At 39.5% G+C, this 23,626-nt stretch overlaps 1 protein-coding gene and 1 long non-coding RNA gene across 3 annotated transcripts in view; one reads left to right on the forward strand and one right to left on the reverse strand.

Annotated features, from left to right (window-relative positions):
* Positions 1–4,638, reverse strand: part of LOC125883706 (meiosis 1 associated protein) — a 43,669-nt gene extending 39,031 nt beyond the window's left edge. For both annotated transcript variants that reach the window (XM_049568184.1, XM_049568183.1), the window contains exons 1-3: positions 4,377–4,638; positions 4,231–4,280; positions 17–280 (exon numbers count right to left, since the gene is read on the reverse strand). In XM_049568184.1, the coding sequence (XP_049424141.1) occupies positions 17–280 (264 nt within the window). In that variant the 5' untranslated portion in view covers positions 4,231–4,280; positions 4,377–4,638. The remainder of the gene's footprint in view (positions 1–16; positions 281–4,230; positions 4,281–4,376) is intronic.
* Positions 4,441–6,026, forward strand: LOC125883708 (uncharacterized). The gene is made up of 3 exons (XR_007448590.1): positions 4,441–4,556; positions 4,686–4,739; positions 5,937–6,026. It is a non-coding gene; the product is annotated as an uncharacterized LOC125883708 (long non-coding RNA).
* Positions 6,027–23,626: the final 17,600 nt, after the last annotated feature.

Below are 23,626 nucleotides of genomic sequence, written 5' to 3' on the forward strand. Positions count from 1 at the left end.
CCTTCCTCTACCTTACCACAAACGGCAGTAGACATTCCTGCTGTCTGCTGATGGCATACAGGCTGAGTAGTGGTATCCTACAGGGTCCATCCAGATTACAGGCTAAGGACAGGAAATTATCCAGAGCATCACAGAGCACCATACAGGTCTCTGACCACCAGGGTGGCAGTGCCTCCACAATCAGGATCCTGGCAGGTTGACACGGAAATGGGGAGGACCAGCAAACCAAGTTTCCAGTGTTGGAGGAACCCACCGGCCTTTTTCTGTTGTCCATGGACATCTAAAAGCAACACACATAAAATACTACAACAATCAGTAACAAAGAAATTAAGAAAGGATAACAAAAGCTTTTGAGCTTTATACCACACTTCATCCTGATAATAATGTACATGCATTCTACACTTTTTACACTACATGTCATGTTTTGTGTCAAATTGACACCAAGTTTGAATTTCATCTAGCATGTAAAAATGCAGCACCCCTCTCAACCCCAACAAATACATGCACTAATGTTTAAAACCCGAGGAAGCAAGCAATTCTATCAAATCTAGGAGACCGTGTAATTACCAAAATGACCAAAAAACACAGACATAATAACAAACCATTGCCCTGTAGTGATAATCATCCCATGCAGTCAACAGCATTAAAGTACATTTGCTCTAGTCTTAATCATGAGCAGTAAGCACCACTGTAAATAGAACATGAATAAATAGGCTATGATGAACATGGAAAATTATGTAAGAAACTAGGTTATAAATTTTCACATAACTCAGGGGCTTTTCCTGACTTCTGAGGAGACTAATGTGAAAAAGTGACTGCTAAAGTGGGTTTTGTGCAATAATGACTGAAAGTCAGCTATTTAATGGCTGAAAATTAGACTTTGAGAATCTGTTTGGAGGCCAGAAAGTTCTGCTGGAACTATGCCACAAGGCATATGCAAAGCAGACAACATATTTTGCCATCTAGGGCTGCAAATTCTCCCTCGATTGGTCAAGTTCTTCAAGAGTTTATTATGAACAGAAGGTCCTCACTTCGGGGGAAATGAATGAAGATTGTTAACTTGTTGTTTACAGCCATCTGAACTATTAAGGACATTGCAGATAAATGATGGACACTGGCAGTAGTGCTGTCAAAAGTGTTACACTGTGATGATGCAAGGGTTAGACCATAACAGAAAGAGAAACTCTAGTGATTCCTGTGGGGAAAATGGGTCATTACAGCAGCAGAAAGCAAACCGAAATAGACAGAATGGAGCATAAACAGAACACTGGAGACTATAACAGTATTTTATCAATGTAACTAGCAGCACTAGTTAATATGCTCAGTGTCATCATCTAAATTTAGTGCTCAAGTCCTTTTTATGAAAAAGACAGTCTAGACCGCTAAGCTTTTTATAGACACATTTCTACATAATCCATATGTATCAGACAAAAAGCCAATCATTTTTTCCTTTTCACAGCTTCACAAGCATCATCTGATGGAAAAAGGCCCATCTGTCAAAAGGCAAGAATCTGTCATGCAACATAGAGGATGTGGCCAGAGGGACGAAGAGGGGAAAACCCCTCATGCGAGTTAATTGAACCATCTGAAACCCTGTTATTATGGGATGTATGTCTGTGTGAATCTGTCTTTTTGTGTCTGGTCACCAGCATCATCATTACTAGAGGGAAACCCCTTATTTAGCAACATCAATGCCCCCCTATTCTGCCATGCATCGGTACAATTAGTCATTTCATTTCCACACCTCAGTGGGCGAGAACAGACAGGACCACAGAGTGAGAGGAAACTGTTGAAAAAAGGCAACAGAATACTCTAAAATTTTCCACAAGCATACAGGTTTGGGGGGCTTTTTGGTATTTCTTAAGTTGTGTTGAGGACCAATTCATAGCAGCATACCAATATACTAATATACAGATAGAAGTGTAAAATGCAACTGGATTATGCAATTGTCTTAAGCATTTTTCAACCAAAAATGCTAAACATTCACTGACTTCTGCTTCTCAAATATGAAAATTTGCTAATTAAATGATTTTTAAATGAATGTCAATTGAATATCTTTTGGACTCTTGGTTGGACAAAATATGTCATTTGTAGATCTCACATTGGGCTCTAGGAAATGGCATTTAGCATCTTTTGACATTTTGTACAATAAGTGACAAAACCCCCCCCAAAAAACAACAAACATAAAACAAAACAGGTATTTATAATGAAAATAATCATTACTTGCAGTCTTTGTATTTTATTTATTCCAAGCTCAAGAACAACAGGGAAGCTTCTTCACCCTGGTTGGCTGTAATTTTTTTAATCAGCCTGTGTCCAAGGTTTGGGGTACTGCATTTCTAAGGACTTACAGACGCCAATGTTGTTTACAAGTTCCTTTTCATATTTGAGTGAAGAATTCATTTAAAGGAGGATGGAATATTTCAACTTTCTGTCATCATGTTGCCATAAATCTGCCACTGGGCCTGCCTTACATCATTTGTCTGTCACAGGGTTTTAACACAAAGCACACAGAGTCATACAGGCCTGCTGATGCCCACAATCTGTGAACAAAAACAAGACTGAGGCACCGACAGCATCACACCAGATTTAAATTCAAAATATAGGCAGAAATAACATGTCCTGTGGAGAACACTGGAAGGCTTGGACTGCTCTTATCAGAGCAAAAGCCATTGACAGAACTAATCCCTTACGATCGAAAGCTGAGCTCTGAGGCTCTTTATCATCCGAGCTCTTAAATCCACTGTCCTGAAACCCTGCTCTGTTCTGATCTTCACAGAAAGGGGCTATTTTACCGGTAATAAAGGGCATATTGTGTGAAAGTGTGTGTGCTGTTTGATCTTCAGCCCTTCTCATCTGTCTCTGACTTACTTCTCCACTTCTAAGCCAATTTCTGTCCTCACCACCCAAAACACATTTTGCCCTCATACCTTTGATCTTGCATCATCTCTTAGACCACTGTACACATAAATAAACCCAGTCATATTCAGTCCAATACCTAAATAATATAGCTTCTGTTTGCTACACCTGTATTGGTGTGGTTTGGTGTCTGTTTATCTGGATTTCTATCACATAGACAATATCACCAAAACGGTACATGGATTTTCTACAATTCCCTGTATTATACAACAGAGGTGGAAGTAGATTGCACATGTGCAAGTCACATTTAAGTTTCAAGTCACTGGGGTGAGAGTCAAGAAAGTCAAGTCAAATTCCTGCCATAAGTCAAGCAAGTCAAGTCAAGACAAGTCATAAATCACAAACTTATGAAGAATAATAAGCTATGCCAACTATGTGGAATTTAACTAAATACATTTACTCAATTACTTTAAGTACACGTGTGAGTCTTTTCTTCTCATGCCAATTTCTACTTTTACTCCACTCCACCTCAGAGGGGAATATTGTAATTTTTACTCCACTACATTGATCTGACAGTTTTAGTTACTAGTTACTTTACAAATAAGGTTTTTGCAATGAGATTCACCTTAATCAACTACAATGGTAAAAAAAAAAAAAACTCCTTTTAATGCCTGAGTAATGATAATCTAATGGGATATATACACAGTATAATAGCGTAGTTCAACAGTCAGGAGACATCTTTCTAAGTACAGTACTTTTAAGTACATTTTGCTATTATACTTACATACCTTTACTGAAAGAGCATTTTCAGTGCAGGGCTTTTACTTGAATACAACACTATATTACAGTAAAGAGCGTGTTTATGTGATGAGTCATATGGACATATGCATAAAAATCTAAATTAAGTTCAATGAATATGACAAAGCGTGACACACTGTGTCTAAAATAAATGAAAACAAGCAGAGCAGCCCAAAAAATCAAGACGAATGGGAACTTTAGGGGCACCGCCATCTTTGAAGGACAACATACAGTAGCTACAATACTCAGTCACCCTCAGCTGTCAATCGTACATCGGCAGAAATGTTAAACACATATGTAAAACTAAGCGCGAATGACAGAGGCCCCCCAAAGGCAAACTCCACAGAAGCAGAGAAGCAATATGGTAACATTATATCAAGTTAGTTAATGGTGTGGCAAAGTGGCTGAGGGGCTGTCCGAAATGAATTCTTTTAATAGTGAAAAGAAATACATATAACTCACTCTATGGCTAAATATTTGCTAACATAACATACAAACAGTCAGATTAGAGCAACATCATCAGAGCTGGGCTGAGTTTAGCAAACATTAGCTAACATTTACAGTTGACGTTACCTTAGCTAAGTTAAAAGTTTCTCCTTCTCAGCTGGCTTCTACTGGAATAGCTATATAAAAGTAGTAAACATAGAATAGTTTAACTCACAGAAAGATTTGACCAGCAAAACAACAAACATTACATGCTAACTAGAGGAATAGCTAACCTAGCAGAATCCCTGATAGCAAGCTAACGCTAGCCAGCGCTAACGGCTAGCTAACTAGCTATAAAAAAAAGTCACGAGTCATTCCTGCGCGAGCCACTTCTGTCTCTTGCCTCCGCTCGAGCTCTGTTCCCTCCGTGGCACAAGAACCATCATGCAAGCAAAAAGCCAAAGTTGTTATTGGTAAGACTAATCGCGCAATACCTAAAAAAATAATTTGCAAACCTAACTTAAACATGCCATGAATGATACACGGTTTCTACTTCATAATTCTTGCTGAATAAAACACAGTTGTGGGGTGATTTTATTCAGGGTATGCCCAGAGGGCCGAACTGACCGAACGTCATGAGTCAGGCTGACTTGAAGGTAAAGTAATTTGTTGTTATATATATATTTAACTCACATTTATAAGTGTTCTTTGAATAACTAAAACGATTTGTCCATACAAAGTACACTAGTTGATAAAGAAAATCAATCTGCAACTGTAATTGTAACTGTAATAATTGATAAGTCATCAAATAATCTTTCAAGCAAAGCAAAACAAAGCAATGTTTGTCTGTTTTTCTAGCTACCTAGATGTGAGATTTTGCTGCTTTTCTTTATCTTACATACAGTAAACTCAGTAAACATAGAATACAGTACACATAAAGTAAACAGCACAGTAAACATCTTTGGGGGTTTTCACTGTTACTGAGTAGTTTGAAGACCTTAGCCTTTTAAACTTGTGATGGATATTTTTCATTTTTTATTTTCTGACAATTTATAGACCATATAATCACCCTTATAATGAGGAGATAACGGTATGAGAAATACTTAAATAATCCTTCAAGTTTGAAAAAAATACGTCTTTAAAATGTTACGTAAAAACAAGGTGTTGAGCATTTGCTACATCTGCCAAGAGACAAACAAGCACATAAAACAAACACCCACCACAAGTAATTTACTTCTTTTTTCTTGATGTTAGAGGGAAATTTGAAGCTAATTTCAAAACATTTGCATCTTGTCCTGTCCTTTATGTTTATTTTCTATTCATCATTTTTAGATGAAGAGAGAAAGGGATAAATAAGAGGCCAAGTGCAGAAATACATGGACAGAATGGAATAGTGATATGGAAATTTTCTCCTGATAGTATGGTCTGCTCAGTTCAAGTGCTTCCTGGTAGTCAGTACGGGTGTATCAGTGTATTGCTGTGTGTGTTTGTGTGTGAGACGGTACAATCAAGATGTGAAAGGAATTAGAGATGGAGAAAATACAATAGATGATTTCTGATGAATGTGTGTGCGTATATGAAGGTGTTGTGTGAAGTGCTGTGGTCTGTGTAAGAGGCTTTGGCAAATGCTGGGTTGTGAAATCACATAGTTAATGTTCTCCCTCCCTCCATTCCTCTGTCTCTCTCTCTGTCTCACATGTCATGTTGTCAGGGTGTGTGAGATTGACATGAAGAAATGTGGCACATGCACATCTGCTTATGAGAGATAAGATGAGGTGTTTGTGTATGTGTGTTTATGTTAGATAAAAAACTAACTTCTGCCAACTCTCTGTACCTGGCAAAATCTATTCCAGATGAATTTGTGCCCAGTGGAAGTCCTGACTTGAAAGCACTGCCTGCATGTGTGTGTCACCAGATGATCAGAGCTTAATGCTCCCGGTTGGGCGGTGGCTGAGGCAAGTTTCCTTCCTCAAATCTGATTCTTAAGGGCACTCTTCCTCCATTCTCCATCTTACCTCCCTTCTTCCCTGGTTAAACTGTTCATCGTGTCCACACACATTTGCTGCCTCTCACAGTTTTCCTCAGTCTTTTAATCACTCTCTTCTCACTCTTCCTCCTCTACATCCCAGCTGTCTCTCAGTGCTTGAAGCTCTAATTTGACCTGTAATGTACATGCTGTACATAAGATTTACATTACAATGCATAGACTTTACTGTGACGATCTTCCACTGAGACGGATGTCGAGCTTTCACTCTCAAATATGAAGGCCCATGTAAAGGGATTAGGTGCAACGATATGATTGGAGCTTAATCGCCCTTACTCACAGACACACACTTAAAAACACACACATAACAAAATACACACGTGCTTCCTGATTTAGTTGTGATGAACGCACATACTTCTAGGTCAATAGGAGCTTTGCGACAGTGCACTAATCCGCTATGCCTTTTTGATTTACTCAAGGGTATTGGGGGAAAGTTTGCCCAGTAGTTTTAGGACTTATTTTGCACACTAGTTGCTTTTTTTCAGTCCAGTGTGCTTCGTGTTTTTTACTTTTGGGCTCAGTTTTATCCACTCTGTGATTGAGGTTAAATGAATGTTAAGTCGGTTGCATTAAGTTGTTTGCTGCCTTGAGAAATTTTGAGTCTAATTCTCTAAAATGGGAACAGGAGCATGAAATTAGAAAATCCCCTCAGAACATCCGAGCAGTTTTAGTTGTTGAGGGTCAGATGGAAGCAGATAGCAGAGACTTGGTTTCACATTTTTTTAAATGAGCTGACAAAAGAGCTGAATCCAATCTCATTATTTTTTTTGTACTACTCTTTTATACAACATCTGCTTTTGTTCTTAACTCACATCATTTTATAGGTCATTTGCTTTTTAATCCCCATCCCTAATGTACGCCTGTATTTATATATATCTTACAAACAATACAAAATAATAGTTCAACATTTTGTGTTTAATCTATACAAGTGAAAAATATGTAATTTATGTGGGGCTTTTGCTAAAACAACAGACAGAAAATTTGCAAAAATATAACAGGGCTGGGCATGCTGTTTCCCCCTGTCTCTAATCTTTGCGCCAAGATAAGATAACCAGCTGCTGGCATTAGCTTCATATTTACGGTATACACGTGAGAGGGGTATAAATCCTTTTGACAAGAATGCAAAACATCCCCATAGGTGCAGATTTTTGTGGGGACATGTCCTCTTCAATAGGTGCATCTGTCTCCTCCAAGAAAAACATGAAAGTAGCAGAGAATTTTTAGACATTTAAACCATAAAATGACGCAGAAAAGTCAAAAATTCTTTCATATAAATGTACCAGAAAGCAGGAAATTAGCTCTTTGAGCCCCTCCCCATTGTTGAAACAAAACCTACACCAGTCTTCGTTTACGTACAATCATATTGTCAGAGTTTCCTGTTACGTATGTTTAGAGAAAAAGAAAAATACCACACTGGTTATTACATGTTGAGTATGTGCTTCCTGTAACAAGCTGGTTTCGAAGTAAACATGGATTGTGAAAATTGCTTGTTCACAGTATTAGCACAGCACACCTCTCACGCACCCGTTTTTACACAACGGGAGTGACTTCCACTGAACTGCCACAGGTATCTGCGTGTTTGGTTTTGTAGACAGACATGGGCAATGAAATCCCACAATGTGGGTTCAGAGATTGTTTATTTTTGTTATGCTGAAACTAGATTTTATTCCTTAAGGGTAAAAAATAAGAGGAGAGAGAAGTGCTTGCAGTTCTGAATCATGTCACGGAGCAGATACAGCAGCTCTGATGACTGAGAATATGAAGACATCTGCCAGAAATGCACAGCAGGGTATTTTAGAGGAGCTAAATTCTACCTGACATGTAAAACACAAGCGTAAACATGCCAAAAATGGGATTAACCTAAACCACCTGAAGGCATTTATCCTCAGGGGAAAATGCGACTGACTCGATGCTGTGTCTTACTCTGTCTTCTACCTGAACTGGAAGGCGGTGTTTGAAATTATTACATTTAAGTGCACATATTTGAGTTATTAATATTGCTAGTGGCAGCTCTGTGGAGTGTAAGTTTAAGAACAATTTAATCAGAGACCATCACCGCTGTCTTTGTATCAAATCATTTTCATGAAATTACATTTTCCTCTCTTTAAAAATATTTCAAGCTTTATACCTGGTGGCTGCTGCGAACCCTCAGGGCAGCTGAAGTTTTAGTTTGAACTTCTGAAGAGATGTGCGTACTGAGAGATGAAAATGTTCAATCAAATCTGCGGGGGCTCAGAAGTACAAATAGGGACAAGCCATGCTGTTCTTTTATCCACATGAGACCCACTTCAGAGACTATCCTATCCTGTTGTTACAATCTGCTTGGGCTGTAGTGTAATGATGAGTATTACAGGAATTGTGGCTTTAGGAAGTTTTTATGTGTGTATGTGTGTGTGTGTATTTTGAGCTTAGGAATGGTAAGCATTAATACTTTAAGGGTTTGTACTAATCTGGGTGGGAAAATGACTTCGTTGGAATGCTTTTTGGCCAAGTGTGTATGCGTGTGTTTGTGAGAGTGTGTTTATGTGTGTTGTGTGTGCTTGTGTACACGTGAAGTAAGGCTTTGTATGTCAGAGCACAAAGCCAAACCTGTTTACTGTGGTTTTGTGTTTCCTGCTGTTACAGAGTATAATAGAGTTAGCAGTTACCTTAATGGGGGTGCTTTACAGTAAATGGATGGGTGCAGAGTGCAGGGCCTTTATAACTTAATGGTTTAATGGGTAGTTCTGCTTTCTGTGACTTGTAGGGAGACCTGTTACTTTGCTTAGTTCCATAAATTTCAAAGTGGGAGGGATGTGATGTTCAGGTCTAAATTGATACACATCTTGTTACCAGTAGGTCATGTATGTTCATCAGAGGCCATAAATGTCTTTCTGAGTGCTCCCAATGTTTATACGTAAACACATTTCTTACAGATTTACATAACTCAATTGTTCCAAGAGTAATGACAGCATGACTACATGCCATTTTAAGGTCGGAGGACACACAGCTATAATCAATATTTTCATATTAGCAATGAATCAAGTGACAATTTCTATTGTGAAAGGGGTCACTTGCAATGACAAACCAACAGAGAATTAGTACCCACCTCTGCATAGCTTTAAAGCATCTTTCAGCTAATTGTTTTGTTTATCCGACCTGCAGCTTCACTGCCGTAACAGCTGTTTTCAACAAAAAAAGCTCAGATAAATCCACTGTACATGACCTGCTCAATACCAAAAAGCAGGCAGACAAAGTCAGGAGACTAGCAGATGAACATAGTGGAGCACTGAGCAGCTTAAAAAGCCAGATATTTCCTGTAAGAACTGGTTGAAACCAAAAACAGAGCTGAAAGGAGCGTGAAATATTGGACTGAAAGGTCAGATGGTTGGGATTGTGTTGGCAGGAATGGAATATAATATTCAAAATTATGTTTTCATTATGGTATAACCACCTGAAACAAAGAATCATTGTGTTTTTCTTACCTTAGAATGAGCCGTTCAGATCATACATAGTGGGTCCTCTCTCATGGACTCCACCATATTCGTTTTACAGTAGCTCAGAATGGACAAATCTTACACTGGCTCTAGATTGGGCACCTTGCAGTTTTGCAGTTTTCCTTCATACACTTGGCACACAAGAAGTTTCAGTTCTGCAACCTCAACACTAGATGCCAAATACTACACACTGGACCTTTAACATTCATTAGCTGACCCGAAACACCAGATACTAATATTATCTGCTAATATTATTTTAAGTACTATATAATATTACAACTGTTGTTGTAAATATGCTAATGAAGGTGTTATGGAAGTTTATTTAGCCTGTGTTTCCTCATTACACAGTCTTTCTTTCTTTCTTTCTTTCTTTCTTTCTTTCTGTCTTTCTTTCTTTCTTTCTTTCTTTCTTCGGTACAATGTCTCTTGGCTGGTGAAAGACATCCTCAAGAGAATTAATTCTGTAGCTCTCCACCTGGCTTATTCAGTGTGTAACTGATACTATTCAAGTACTGCTAAATGTAATCATCCATTATATATCAATTGGCAATCTAATTTCTTATTGAAAGCCTGGGGACATCTCCCTCTCTAATGAGATGATGGATGGAGGGTATTAGCTGGTCTGATGCCAGGGAGCTTCTTTTTTCGAGAAGAAGGGGGATGTAAAGGTTGACGCCACTCCCTTATGTTTGCTCAAAATTTGAAACTGATATTTGGGAACAGGCAGTTTCTCTCCCAGCCTGCACCACAACACCCTCGAAAGGTCTGTTTCCAGTGTCAGCTTAGCTCAGCTGGTGTTTCATCTTAACTGTGAGCTCATTCCAAGGGGCTTTGCGTGAGAAACCTGCAGAGGAAACAGATTGTACACCACACAACAGAAGCTCCTGATGATCTTGTGACTGCATCCTCATCAATAAGTCAGTGTTCATAATGTACCACATGAACAGGAGTGATGTTCCCTGGAGAAAAAAAGTCTGGAGAGAGTTCTTGTGAAAATGTATGACTCATCGTGGACTGAACGTCAACATCTCTAGGGCTAATGCTCTTAGTTAGATGACGTTATTCTGGTCAGGTCAGATCCTGTATGTCTAATGGTCTCATTAATCAGTTTATTGCATCCTTATGACTTATTATATCACCATTATATAACCAGACTGGTGATATGGGGCCGTTTAAGCTTAATGTATTTACTGAATGTTGAATCACTGACAGCTGGGACAATTTGAAGATCCCAAGCAATTACTTCAGTCCAGTCCAGTATCACTCATTCAGTGCATTAGTACATGTACATGGAATGGATTTACAGTGGGATTACATCAATATTGACAATGATATTTAATCGGTGTCAAACAAAAAGCTTTAACTTAATGGTCTAGCCAATAAAAAAGGGCCTAGTTTGAAACAATTTCGGACTTAAAAGATTTTAGATCTCTCTATTGGCCCTCTGGATGTTACTGTAACCCTTAGTCAATGGTGTACTGGGTCTAAGTACAAAAACATGTTTTTAACTCCAGATACCAACTTTCAGCACGCGGTGAAAATGGCCCAAACAAGGCAGACTCTTACACTGTTGATACAGACAAAAGTGGACATTGATCTTCTTTGTATAGTCTTGCGATACTGTATGTACTGTATGTGTGATGTTGAGATGTCAGGAAGCACTTCCTGCTAATCTCTGCTGAGGGACCATATAGAGAGTATAGCCCTGTACAGTAACAGTTACAGCACCACATGGTCTCATCGGATCTGCCGATGTGTCACATGACTCTCTAACAATCCACTCTGTTGTTTGCTCTGTGTTCGCACGACTCTGTATCCCACATTCAGAAAAAAGCGACAAGTGGCCGCATAGACGATAGATTGTGCCAGCTGTGGTGGACTGACATGTTAATGAATGACCTTAAGCCATTTCCTTTTAAAGGGGCAAACATTACAGCAAAATTACTGCAGATCTCCCCGTTGTTAGTACATTATATACCCAAGCAGTTTGAGGTGAAACGTTGTACATGCATGCAATTTCATTGCATGCTCTTTGTCATTCATTTGTGTATGAGGTGAAAGGTCAACACCGGAGTTGAACACATCGTGGTAACGATGTCACCACTCTATGTTTGTGTTTCCATCAGCTCACTGTCTTCCTCGGGGCTGTATAATGACAACCCATTTGCCAGAATGAATGTTGGCATTGTATGTCTCTGCAACCCAGGGATACATTACATTTGTAAGTTATTATGTAGCGATTTGTTGAAACTTCACATTTCAACAATACTGTGGTTAACGTGATTAGGTTCAGGCACAAAAACCATTTGGTTATGGTTAGGAAGAGACCTTGTTCTGGCTCAGAATAGCCGGTTCTGGTGGCACAATCCTGGCTGGAAACGCAGCGATGGAAATACAGTCAAGGGTTGTGTTGGTGGGGATTCTCAGTCACACAGGTCATGGTAATCTTTTTTATTTTATTTTATTTTTATTTTATATTTATTTTTCTTTTATTTTATATACTTTTATTAATCCCCCTGAGGGGAAATTCAATTTTTTCACTCTTTTGTGATTAACGCACAGGTCCGAAAGACACACACATGCACAAACAGGACCTATACATGCACAAAGTGGAGAGATGTCAGAGTGAGGGGGCTGCCTTGGTCAGGCTCCCCAAGCAGTTGGGGGGTTCGGTGTCTTGCTCAAGGGCACCTCGGCAGTGCCCAGGAGGTGAACTGGCACCTCTCCAGCCACCAGTCCACGCTCTATATTTGGTCCGGACGGGGACTTGAGCAGGCGACACTCTGGTTCCCAACCCAAGTCCCTATGGACTGAGCTACTGCCGCCCCCCATCTTAAGTGCAATATTGTCGGCAACTGGACTTACTTAAGTTTCTTTAAGATGTTTCACCTATCATCCAAGAGGCTTCTTCAGTTCTAACGGACTCGTGCCGAGCTCTTTGTGGGTGTGTGAACCCTTACAGAGTCACTGAGGTCACATGTGAGCTTTGAGTTTCTGAGTCGTTAAGGTCACATGTGAGTCGTTTACCCATGGCCATCATGTATGCCGTTAAAGGGTCCAGGTGTGAATGGGTGTTAAGTCTTCTGGGGAGGGATCCCAAGACTGCATTGTAGCTGGAAGTGAAGGGTCACAAAAAACATCCATGTTTGTTGGTCTTGAACAGTGGTCTGCAGGTTGGCAGGGGTCTCCCCTGGGTGTGACCCCATCCACCATCCCCTCCACCTCCCCATGACAAAGTCATCATTTATACTACACCATTTTGAACATGTTAATATGGTTCATATGAAGGGTACAAATATAACGTATTTGTGGTTTGCAGAAACAAACAATGGCAACTTTTATTTCTGGCGAATCAGCTGACATTAATCAGGTAATTTACAGCCCTGCGAGAGGTCCTTGTTAACATATTGCTAAATCTTTTGTTTTCGTGTTGAGCACAATTTAACGATCATGTCATGTACATGTATGTTTTTGTGTAATACCTAATGTGTAACACTGCCAAGGCACCTGATCTGCTTAGGTTTCAGGGCAACAAACTGATATATTGTACACCCGCTGTAAAATGTCACTGCACTACTTACTCAAGGGAGCAAAATGTTTTTTTTTAGTTCCTGTTTTGCTGATAGATGTGGATTTTCAAACGCCTCCAGTTCACAGTAGTTTAACCTGATGCTAAGGTTACAGTACACTGACATAGTTAGTACGGCTTTGCAGCAGGATAAAAGTGGTGTGTTCATTAGATCCATTTAAAAACAGCAGATGTTTTAGGATGAACATGAACGGCTGCTAACTTCAGAAGGAGCTCAGGTACAGCTAATTGGAGGGAGGCTGTATCCACCCGTTCAAACATTGTTCCAAGTCGATCATCATAGCAGAGACTGTGCTGAATGACAAGAGCCTTCTATTACATTTGCAGGCGGGTTGCTGATTCGTGCGTAACGAAAGAAACCACTTCCAAGCAGCAATAAAGCATATGGATCGGGTACCTGTCAGATTCTCATGAATATGTAAAAATAAAATTAATACATAAAGGCTTTTGCGTAGAGGTTTCAAAATATATAAAGCTTGTTATGAACTTTAGAAAAAAGAGAGAATGACAAGCTGCCATAGCGGAAACCACATGCAGCATGCTCACACAAGATGATTTTGCTTTTTTAGCTGTGCTTTGAAAAGTGAATATGAAATTTGTGGGAGGTGATCCTTCTGTCATAGAAAGATTAGGTGAGGCAAAATTAAACTAGAATTTAAAATGTCAAGGTGTTCCTTTAACCTGCCTCCAGGTTTATGAAGCATCCCTAAAATTACTTCTGCAGCTTAGAATTCTTCATGGTCATTTTATGTTTGGAGGCAAAGTACCATGTTTTTCTCTTTCCTCTCCCACCTACCTGCCTCAGTCCCTTTTAGGACACAGTTATAAGTGGAATCGCTGCCACATGTTTAAGTCAGATACATGTTCAAAGTAAACCAGTGTTCAAAGTTTAAATTATTGTATGACTGATTATCTTATCAGAGTTCCACACCAGAGGGCTGTTTTCATATGCATCTGCTGAAAAAAGGTGGCCTGTGCTAACCCGAAATCCTAAAAAACAAACCAATATCAGACAAGAATGATAATTCAGAGCAGTTATTTTATGTAGTATTTAAATATCTCACAAAAAGCATGGCTCCTTTTTGTAATTAAAGGTTCATTACACAAGCAAAGTCCTGTTCAAGACAAAGATTCACAGCAAGACGAGTTGAAACTTGAAACTACTTGCAATTAGGGCAGTCAAGCGATTAAAAAAGAATCTAATTAATTACATGCTCTGTGATTAATTAATCTAAATTAATCACATGCATCAATTTTTGCATTTTATTTAAAAAAAATTCAACTCAAATGAATTTGGGCAGATATGTTGTAGTAAAGCTGCTGGATTTTGGACACAATTGTCCCCTTGTCCTCTCTACCACCCTAACTGTTCTGCAGTCCATTGCGATCAATTTTGCAAGGGAGTTAGTTAGTTTGATCGAGTGTGGCTTGGCGTGGCTGGCTAGCGCTAGCATCGAGGCTGTGCTAGCTTGAACCTCCAGGTCCGCTGCTAAATGCTTTGCTTTGAGGTGATATTTCAAGCTTGAAGTATTCTGATGGTATGAAAATTCTGCACTGCAGAAACTTCAGAGAACAGTGCTCCTATCAACAGTTCCATCTGGGTGTTTTATAAATGTAAATGTTCCATTCACAGGGCCAAACAGCACCGTCTTGTCTGCCTCCATCATGTGATAAAGCCACTGTGGCCTTTAATGATGCACTGGGTCAAATGCGATTAATCAGTGTTCATTTTTTTAACATGTTATTATTTCTGCGAGTAATAAATTGAAATTAAAACATTATTTGGACAGCCCTACTTGCAATCATGGATAAAGAGAACTGGATACAGTACTGGAGGAGGAGCCCTGTTAATTCCTATGGAAGTTGCTCAGTGGTGCATAAAGCCAGAAAATTTCGACTTCCCAGGTGCAAAATTACCCAGATTTTACGTATCGCTGAGCCGATAGAGCATGCACCCCAGAGACTTCGCCAGCCAAGCAGCTAAATTCTGGTTTAGCCCTCCAGTAACTTGAATGGGGATAAAATGGTGGCTCTTCTAGACTTTGGAAATGTTATTGGATCAAATGGATCAAATCTGATAGTGAAACAAGTCATTTTGTGGGGGTTGTGATGCTAAAAAACATATAACCACTGATTTACATAGATCTCCTTCCCAAATGTAAGTCTGTAGGAAAAAAAAAATTCTTGTGGGCCCAATGGTATCATGTGACCTGGAAGTTGTAGTTACACAGTTTGGATGTTAAATTGGCTTCAAAGTCCAGCACTGTTTCTGGGGTCTGCTTCCCAATGTTCTGAAAACCTGCCAGTTTACACCAGTGTGACTAGATGAGGCTGTGTATTGTCTCCATAGTAACGATTCTCTTTACTTCCGTTGTAACGTCTGGTTTTTCCGATACAAGTAATGACTTTAAGTGTAGCCCACTTTGTTTTTTAATTATGTGCATGTGACAGACGCACATACAGCCAGCAGCAGCTATTGACTCCGACACTGTGTGAGGACAGAGACCAATATATGTGTCAACAACCACGGGGATGTTAATGACTTGGGCCTGGTAGGGGTGGAGGGCCGTTGTCAGAGAATTGTAAAACAAGCAAAAAAGCCGCCCGCTGACAGTTTGTAACCGACTTGACCAGCTGTCATCGCTTCTAAGGTGGTTTTGTCACAAATCTTTGGTCTGAACTGGGCTTTAGACACAAAACTGATGCAAATTTGAATAAAAATAAGAAAGAGAAAACACATGATGGTACTTTTGTGAATACCCATACACTTCCACTACTTTTATCAGAAATCAGTACACATACTAATACACCAAACATGTCAATTAAAATGAGATACAATGGATAAAAGATTTATGTTATGATTCTAGGACTTTCTTGATCTTGGAAAAGTGACACGCTTCATTTAGCTTCACTTCACTTTACGTACTTACAGCTTTATTTTATATCTATTGTCACTACGATGTAAACTCATTTTGCAGCAGTTGTTGAAATATAGAACATATTGAATTCACATAAAATTGAAGAACCAGAAACTAGACACAATGGCAGCAGACTAGTAGACATCATTGGTGCAAGCTGCAGCTGTTGGACTGTTTTGGGATGTATTTGCAATTAGCTCTTTTCTCCCTTTTCTTCCTCTGCACCACCACCTCTTTTCTTCTCTTTTCACTGATTCTTTGACTGATCTTTTTCTTCTATCGTTTCATATCTCACTGCTGTACATTTACATGTTATGTATTACCCTCTTATCCGTAGTGACTTACAATGAGTAAGGACGTGGGGGTAAAGTGATCTTCAGCAGGATCATTACCCATTCCACCGTTTCCCTGTTGATCCTTCCAACCGACCCAAATTCCTCTATTTCCACCCCCATCCTCTGCTCCTTGCCTTCACTCTTAAGTGCTCTTCTGAATCAAGGTGCACTGACAATTGCACTGGAATGACAGTTCTTCACCCTAATCCTCAGACCTGTTGTCATGGAAATTGGGGCTCTCCAAACGGCACTATTCACATGAAACATGAATGATGAATTTGAGTTTTTTGTGTGTGCCACCGCATGTGTGTGTGCGTGTGTGTGTGTGAGGGAGCCAACAGGCAGATTGCAGCAGTTAATCACTCTTTCTGTCATTTCCTCAAAAGAGGAAAGAGGAATTGAAGTAGAAAGAAGAAGAAAAAGATGTGTTGAATGGAGACAGGAAGGTAGAAAATCTGCCCAGTGGTTAATTTCTCAATGCCGGATTGCATTCAATGCATTCGCTGACAGGGCTAGTGAGTTTGCCTAATTGCTTTGGGCTAAAAACCGCTCAGTCCAAAGAGAAAAACTAGGCTAGGCGCTTAGCCATCTCAAAATAGATAGAGCTGAATGCCTTAGTCTCTTTGGTACTGAGGCGAATTGGCCAGTTTTAATAACCCTGCTAGGACTGAAACATGGAGAATGAGTGTGGCGAGATAAGGACGGACTCTACTGATATAGTCTTTCTAAACTCCTGCATTCATCACTCACAGTAGATTGTGTAGTCAGACCTTTTTTGTATTTTAGTAGTATTTTTCCTCAGTTCAAGACATTCAGTAGTATAGTCTATTTATTTTGTAATGATTTTTCTGCTTGACATTTTTTTTTTATCTGACATTGAGCACAGTTACAGAAATGTGCTTTCCTGGTTTTATCTTGTCTTTGATTATATCTTGATTTCAAAGTTTAAATTGAACATAGAGGAAACATAGTCATCATATATGTGTAATCATGTTTAGAGCATCATCCATATTTCTGATCACTCTGCTGTTTGAACAATGGCTCCTCAGTCATGAGTTTTTGTTATTTCTGAACTGATGGAGTTATAGTTATAAATATAATGAGCCCATTTTCACTAGCATCCCTGTCTCTGAAACATTATGATTTTATGGTACTAATTTTCAACAGGTTGAAGGAGAGTAAATGCACATCACCTAGGTGCAAGGCTATATGTAAAACAAAAAGATAATTTGCTATGCTAATTTTCACCATCAAATATGTTTTAAGAGACATGTAATGCCACTTGAATTACATTTAACAAAATAAGGAAATGAATGCATATGCCAAGTTGGAAAATGTTCTTACTGAACGTATCTGAAAAATGTTCACAGACGACCTGATTTGTTTTCCCTACAATATCTGCTTAGAACATTTAAAGCATGGTTAACATTCTTTAATGCTGAAATGTAAGCATTCACAGGGCTTGGTTGAGGTCAGGAAAGGTTGTTGGCTTGGCTAGATAGTTAGAAAGACAAAAGTGAATGGAAGCATGAGACATGAGGGCTAATCACTATTATTTTGATCAATATTGAAGTTGTTTATAATGATTATTCATTGTTTTTAGGGACAAAATACTTTTATATTCAGTGCATCTTCCATTGATACATATCCGCTGCATATATTTTTGTACTGTTGTCATGGCACCGTGACGCACTGCAGCATCACTTTCATGAATATCTTACTTTGTGCTAGACAAGGGTGGGCATTAATGGTAACTGTATGGCAAGATCAGCGACGTATTTCCTCTCAGCCTTCATGCATTCATGGTACTGCAGATTATTTTGTTTTTTTAAGGTGGTTGAACAAGTTAGTTGTGTTGCTACACTCTTTGCATATGATTTGTTCTCTCCTATGTCCAGCCATCAGATGATGATGGTTGATGACAGATGGTTTTTGTTATGCTCGTCTGCAGTTGCACCATTCAAGAAAGTTTTTCACTGGCTGCCAATGCAAAGCCCACGTGTAGCAACACGACAGTTCTCCAGAAGTAGAAGCAAGCTGTTAGTTTAGGAAGCATTTGCAGCAGAGTTTTCAATGCATTTTAGATGACAGTATTAAAGTCAATCATCTTCATTTAATTGTGGAAAGTCAAAAACGTGATTGTGATTAATATTTGATTAATTGTGTAGCCCTACAAGGCACAGCATTTTTATTTTGTTGATTTAACCAACAGCATAATCTTTCACTTACCTTAACCAAAGTGCTTTTTTAACCTTAACCTAACCATACAAACTCTGATCTCCCATGTCAAAGTTCAGATACAAGGTCAAGGACATAAATGTAGCACTTCCTGCGCTGGAAAACACATTGCCACTGAAAATGATCCAGGCTGCCACTGAGTATCCACACAAACATATATGGCAAAACCATTTAGTTTGATATAAGAGGTAGAGGTAGAAGAGAACAAAAAGCTAGTTTTTCTCACTAATTGTCAAGTCACTTGAGTCAAGGGTGCAGATAGTCATTACACACCTGTACAAGGTGCTTACATGTGTCGGTATGCAGGGTTCTTTTGGGATATCACAGCTAGCACATTGTGATTTCAACAAAACAGCCAGGATAAGGGCACATCTTGGTTTTCACTCATAAACTTGTAAAAACCTGATCACAACTAGGAAACCGCTGTTAATGTGCTGTAACCATCCTCATTCATGCCAGTAAAAAAAATGCAGTAGAACTGAATTAAAGTAGGATGGAGAGAAAGATGGAGTGCAGAGGATTGAATATATTGCATGCTCCTTTATATTTATTAATATGTTAGAGTGTTCATTTTGCTCTTGATTAACAATGGATGGATTACGTCAAAATGGAGTACATGTAGAGCACGCTCCTCACAGTTAATCAAGCGCTGAGAGGTTCAATAGGTCCGTTGCCATAGAAACCAAACATGAATTGTAGACCAAATCACTTGATTGGACATGTAGTTGTTCCAGTCATTAATGGAGAACTAATGGGGCACTTTCTCCTAATTACAAGACGGATATCAGTGTGTGTATTTGACTGTGTGTGTGGGAGGGTGCGCAATCATGTCATTTTTCAATCGTCACCATCAGGCTACATTATTACTTTGTCTTTTAGACTCAGTCTGACATATTAACTCCCTTATTTGCCCTGTGATTTACAACAAGCTTTTTTAATTAAAACAAATAGACACATATCCAGTGGTGCACACATGGACATGGAAGCTATTGGTTTCACTGGGGACCAGCAGTTGTAAGCTGAACCAGAATCAGTATTATACATGGACACCACATTTTGTTCCTTTCCTTGCTTCATGTTAATGCTTGTCCTTCCGTTCCCCTTGAGTCATGCTTTCTCAGTCAACTCTGTTTGTCCTGATGCGGCTCCGATACTGACGCAGCACTGTATCACTACCTTGTCATATGATGTTGTTCCCATGTCTGCAGCCTTTAATTTCAGTCAAGGGGAGACAGATAGTTCTAACCACCTTCCAGTGAACCCCGTGCTCTTCTTAACTTAATGAAAGTATGAATACTTGTATCTGTTTGAGTTAAAAGGAGATCATATGATATGTATGTGAGGCAGAATATGACTTTGTCTTGTCAGTGTACTTTATGTACATGTGCAACTTAAAGCACATGCAGTCTCTCCTATTTACCATGCATCCATTGATCAGCCTCTCCTCATTATGACAGGCTGCATCCTGTTTATAGCATGCCGGTCAGTTTCTGTACCAGGTGATGAGACAAGTCTTTTTGCTTGACATGATTAAGTGAAAAAGTAATGCAGAAACAAGTAATCTCCTGCGACTGTTTCAAACCTACAAGGTAGCGTCCACAGGCATTAGCAAGTTAGTGAGCTAAGCTACTAAAAAGAAAGCAGCAATAAAGCTTAAGGATATATACATAGGTTTGAGACCCATTCTTCGACTGTAAAGGTCACCATCATTTTCCTCTATCAAAAGTCCATACAATAGCACAGATTTACGGAGGCTATCATTTTTTTCCCCTTGCAAACGAGAGGAATGATTTGGTTGTTTGAGCCAGACAAAGATTGTGGACCTCAGTTGTAACTCGATGTGGACACTTGTAAGGCTGTAAAGTCCTGGTTGGTAAGTCGAATATTTGGTTGTTATGCTGCTGTCCTGTCAAATCCTCATTTGTTGGACATTTGCTGGTGTTGCTTCAATAAGGCTGTGGGTCCATCAAAGTGTTTCTTTTCACAGCTGAAAAATGACAGCTGTTGTAATTCAGCACCAAGTATTTGCCCTCTGTGATGGTTGGTCTTTGTGGTATTTGTCCTGCACCTTCTCCACTGTGATTGGACAGCTGGTGACAGCTCTCTCTCGCATGCAGTGTTACAGAGATGTTTAACGTTAGTAATGTATCGTTATTGTAATGACATCAACCCCAGAGTTAACTTCTAGTGTCCAGTATGTTCAGATTTTTGTCATCATTCCCTTTCAGTGCTGAGTGGTAAGACAGACTCATGCAAGCAGGTCAGGTGTAAAAGTGTCAAATGTGCGCAGTTTAGTTTCGGACATTATCACATCAGAGGTCACATTTGTATTCCACTCAGGGCATTCCACTTGCCTGAATACAGAGTTGCCCTGGGCAAGTATTAATGTTGAGCCCTGTGACAGGAAAAAACACTCTGGTGGACACAGTGCTACCAGATACAGTGCACTCAGTGCACTATGGCGGTTTTGTTTTTCTAGAGATAACCCTGGCAGATTTTTCCCTCATCTACTAGTTGATTGGTCGAACAGTAGGTAGAATTTCAGTCAACCAAGATTTTCTTTGGTTGACTACAGCCTGAGACACTGGAGACCAGGCATAAATGTAGTCAGGTTAAATCATATCTCGATACAGTCTGGATACGAGACACATTTTAATGCAAGCTTTAAGGGGGGTCTTCAAGTCCTGATTGCAGTATGCTCATGGTATAGATTCATATTCTAAAGTGGTAATAGTGGAATAAATTACACAATCACACTGGCTTCCCTTGCCTCCAGAATGCAAAATACATGGATCATTTCATTCAGTGTCTATGATTACATCTCAGGGGACTGATTTCAAGCCCTGAAAAGTGCTGTTTTTTTCACCATGTGCATTGTTGCCTTCATTTGTTACACAAAAAATGTCTCCTGTCTACAACACACCAATTAAAAACCATTTTATCCTTTTCAGTATAATTGCTATGCTGTGTTTTATACAGCATACCCTGTCCTCATTTATATTTGTAATTTGGTGAATAGATTATTGAGTAAAATCAGAAAAGCACCAGTGAGTCTACGTTCCTTACACTCTGAGTAAAAGTAGGCAGGGTAGAGATGAGTCATAGAAGCAGTGAAATGATTCAGTAATGGCCGTTATACAAGTCAAGTCATGTCACATTTATTTATAAAGCATATTCTACAACAACCCATGTTGACCAAAGTGCTGTACAGACAGCAATGAATACAAATATACAGCAATATCTACAGTATCACAAGCTTGCTAACATTGGCGGCAACCCCAAGCTACTGGCGCAACCACACCAAGTAAGGCTGTAGTAACAAAGAACCCAGAGTGTTTGTAACTGAGCTAATGTGTGTTTTTATGGCTGATGACTTAGACTTTTTATTTGTAAGAGACCAAATGTGTTATTTTTTCTTATTAAAGAGATAGTCTTGCTTTAAAGCACTAGTCTGTGTACAGAATTGACATATCCTCATACAACAATTGGTTTGGTATCTTATGAACTAGTGCCCCCCCTTTTTCGTTAGGTATAGCAAAAGAATCATGGTTGGGTGTCATCAATTTATGTACCTAACGTAATACGATAACATGACAGTATGATGTGACAATGACGGAACAGCAGTGTTTGTTTGACCTGTCCACCACCCAGACCACCTTTACACGCAGACTTTGTTGTTGTATATAATTCAAGACCAGCTTCCTCCTTTGCTCCTGTCATATGAGGGAGGACAGCTTGCAGCGCATACGCCATGTGATCACAGCCTGCTGGCTCATAATTATGTGGGTTTCATATGGATTATAGTACCTACATTTTGTAGGTGTAGGTGCAAGCAGTGAATGAGAACAGCCTGACAAAACTGTTTCCTGAGTTATTATTTTTCATCAATGGCATGCTCTCATTATTGTAATTATGCATACCTCCAAAATGTGGCAGCTTATGTGTAATGAGAACACCTTACGCTGCTGTTAAGCCACATTGCTGAGTTCTTTAAACAGTTTTAGCAGCACTTCAGGGCTAAAAACAAAACCAGCATGCCAAAGTAGACTATTTGATAACAGTGTCTTTGTTTCCTGCCAGGATGTACTTTCAGGTTGACCTCGGTCTGTTTTGAGATTTCCCACATGAAATGTTATGGCTGGTATTGGTATCAGGAAAGCAAGCAAAGGGAATTAACTCAACTTCACCCCACCTTTTGTTAACTTGCAAACAGGAAGAAGGTCCTGTAGGGGTCTCCTCTGGCCAAACCTGCTTCCTGTCTCTGCTTAGCAACGAGGAAAGTGTTACTAGGTGCTGTCAATGGGGTCAACAGCCAACTGTTTGTTGATTGTTTTATTTCACAACTATGGACTGTGCATTTGCAAAAGGGGGGTCATACTGGAAATGAAGTGAAGGTCTCTTCTTTGTTATTGAACAGAATCTAACTTTTATTAACTCAAGTGTACAAAATCTTATTATGTTACTTCCTATTGCATGTGCAGAGTGCATGTAAGTAAACAGGAGACGTGGTGTGAAAATGTGTGTGTGTGTGTGTGTGTGTCAGGTACAGGCCTTTGACAGCCCTCTCTGCTGTCTGCTCCTCCCATTATCTCATCCTCTCTCCACATGCCGCCAACATCCAATGCAATAATTAGCAATCAGTCTTGCCCCAATGGCTCCATTACTGACCTGGTACACACACAGTGTCACACATACACTTGCACACACACACTTGCACACATCTGGCTGCATAATGGAGGAACACCCTAAAATGATGGTTCCTTATCTGCATGAGTCTGCATGTGTGTCTGGAGAATGTCCTTATCTGCTGTGAAGAGTCCTTGTAGGCTCCAGCTTTGGGACAATAAAACACAACAGCACTCTGGATGTCGTTCTCCCTTCTGACAAAAGCAGGGCAGGAACACAAGATAATGGCACAGAGGAGAGACACATCACACTGAAAT

The sequence above is a fragment of the Epinephelus fuscoguttatus genome, linkage group LG23, assembly GCF_011397635.1.
Source record: "Epinephelus fuscoguttatus linkage group LG23, E.fuscoguttatus.final_Chr_v1".
NCBI classification, from domain to species: Eukaryota; Metazoa; Chordata; class Actinopteri; order Perciformes; family Serranidae; genus Epinephelus; species Epinephelus fuscoguttatus.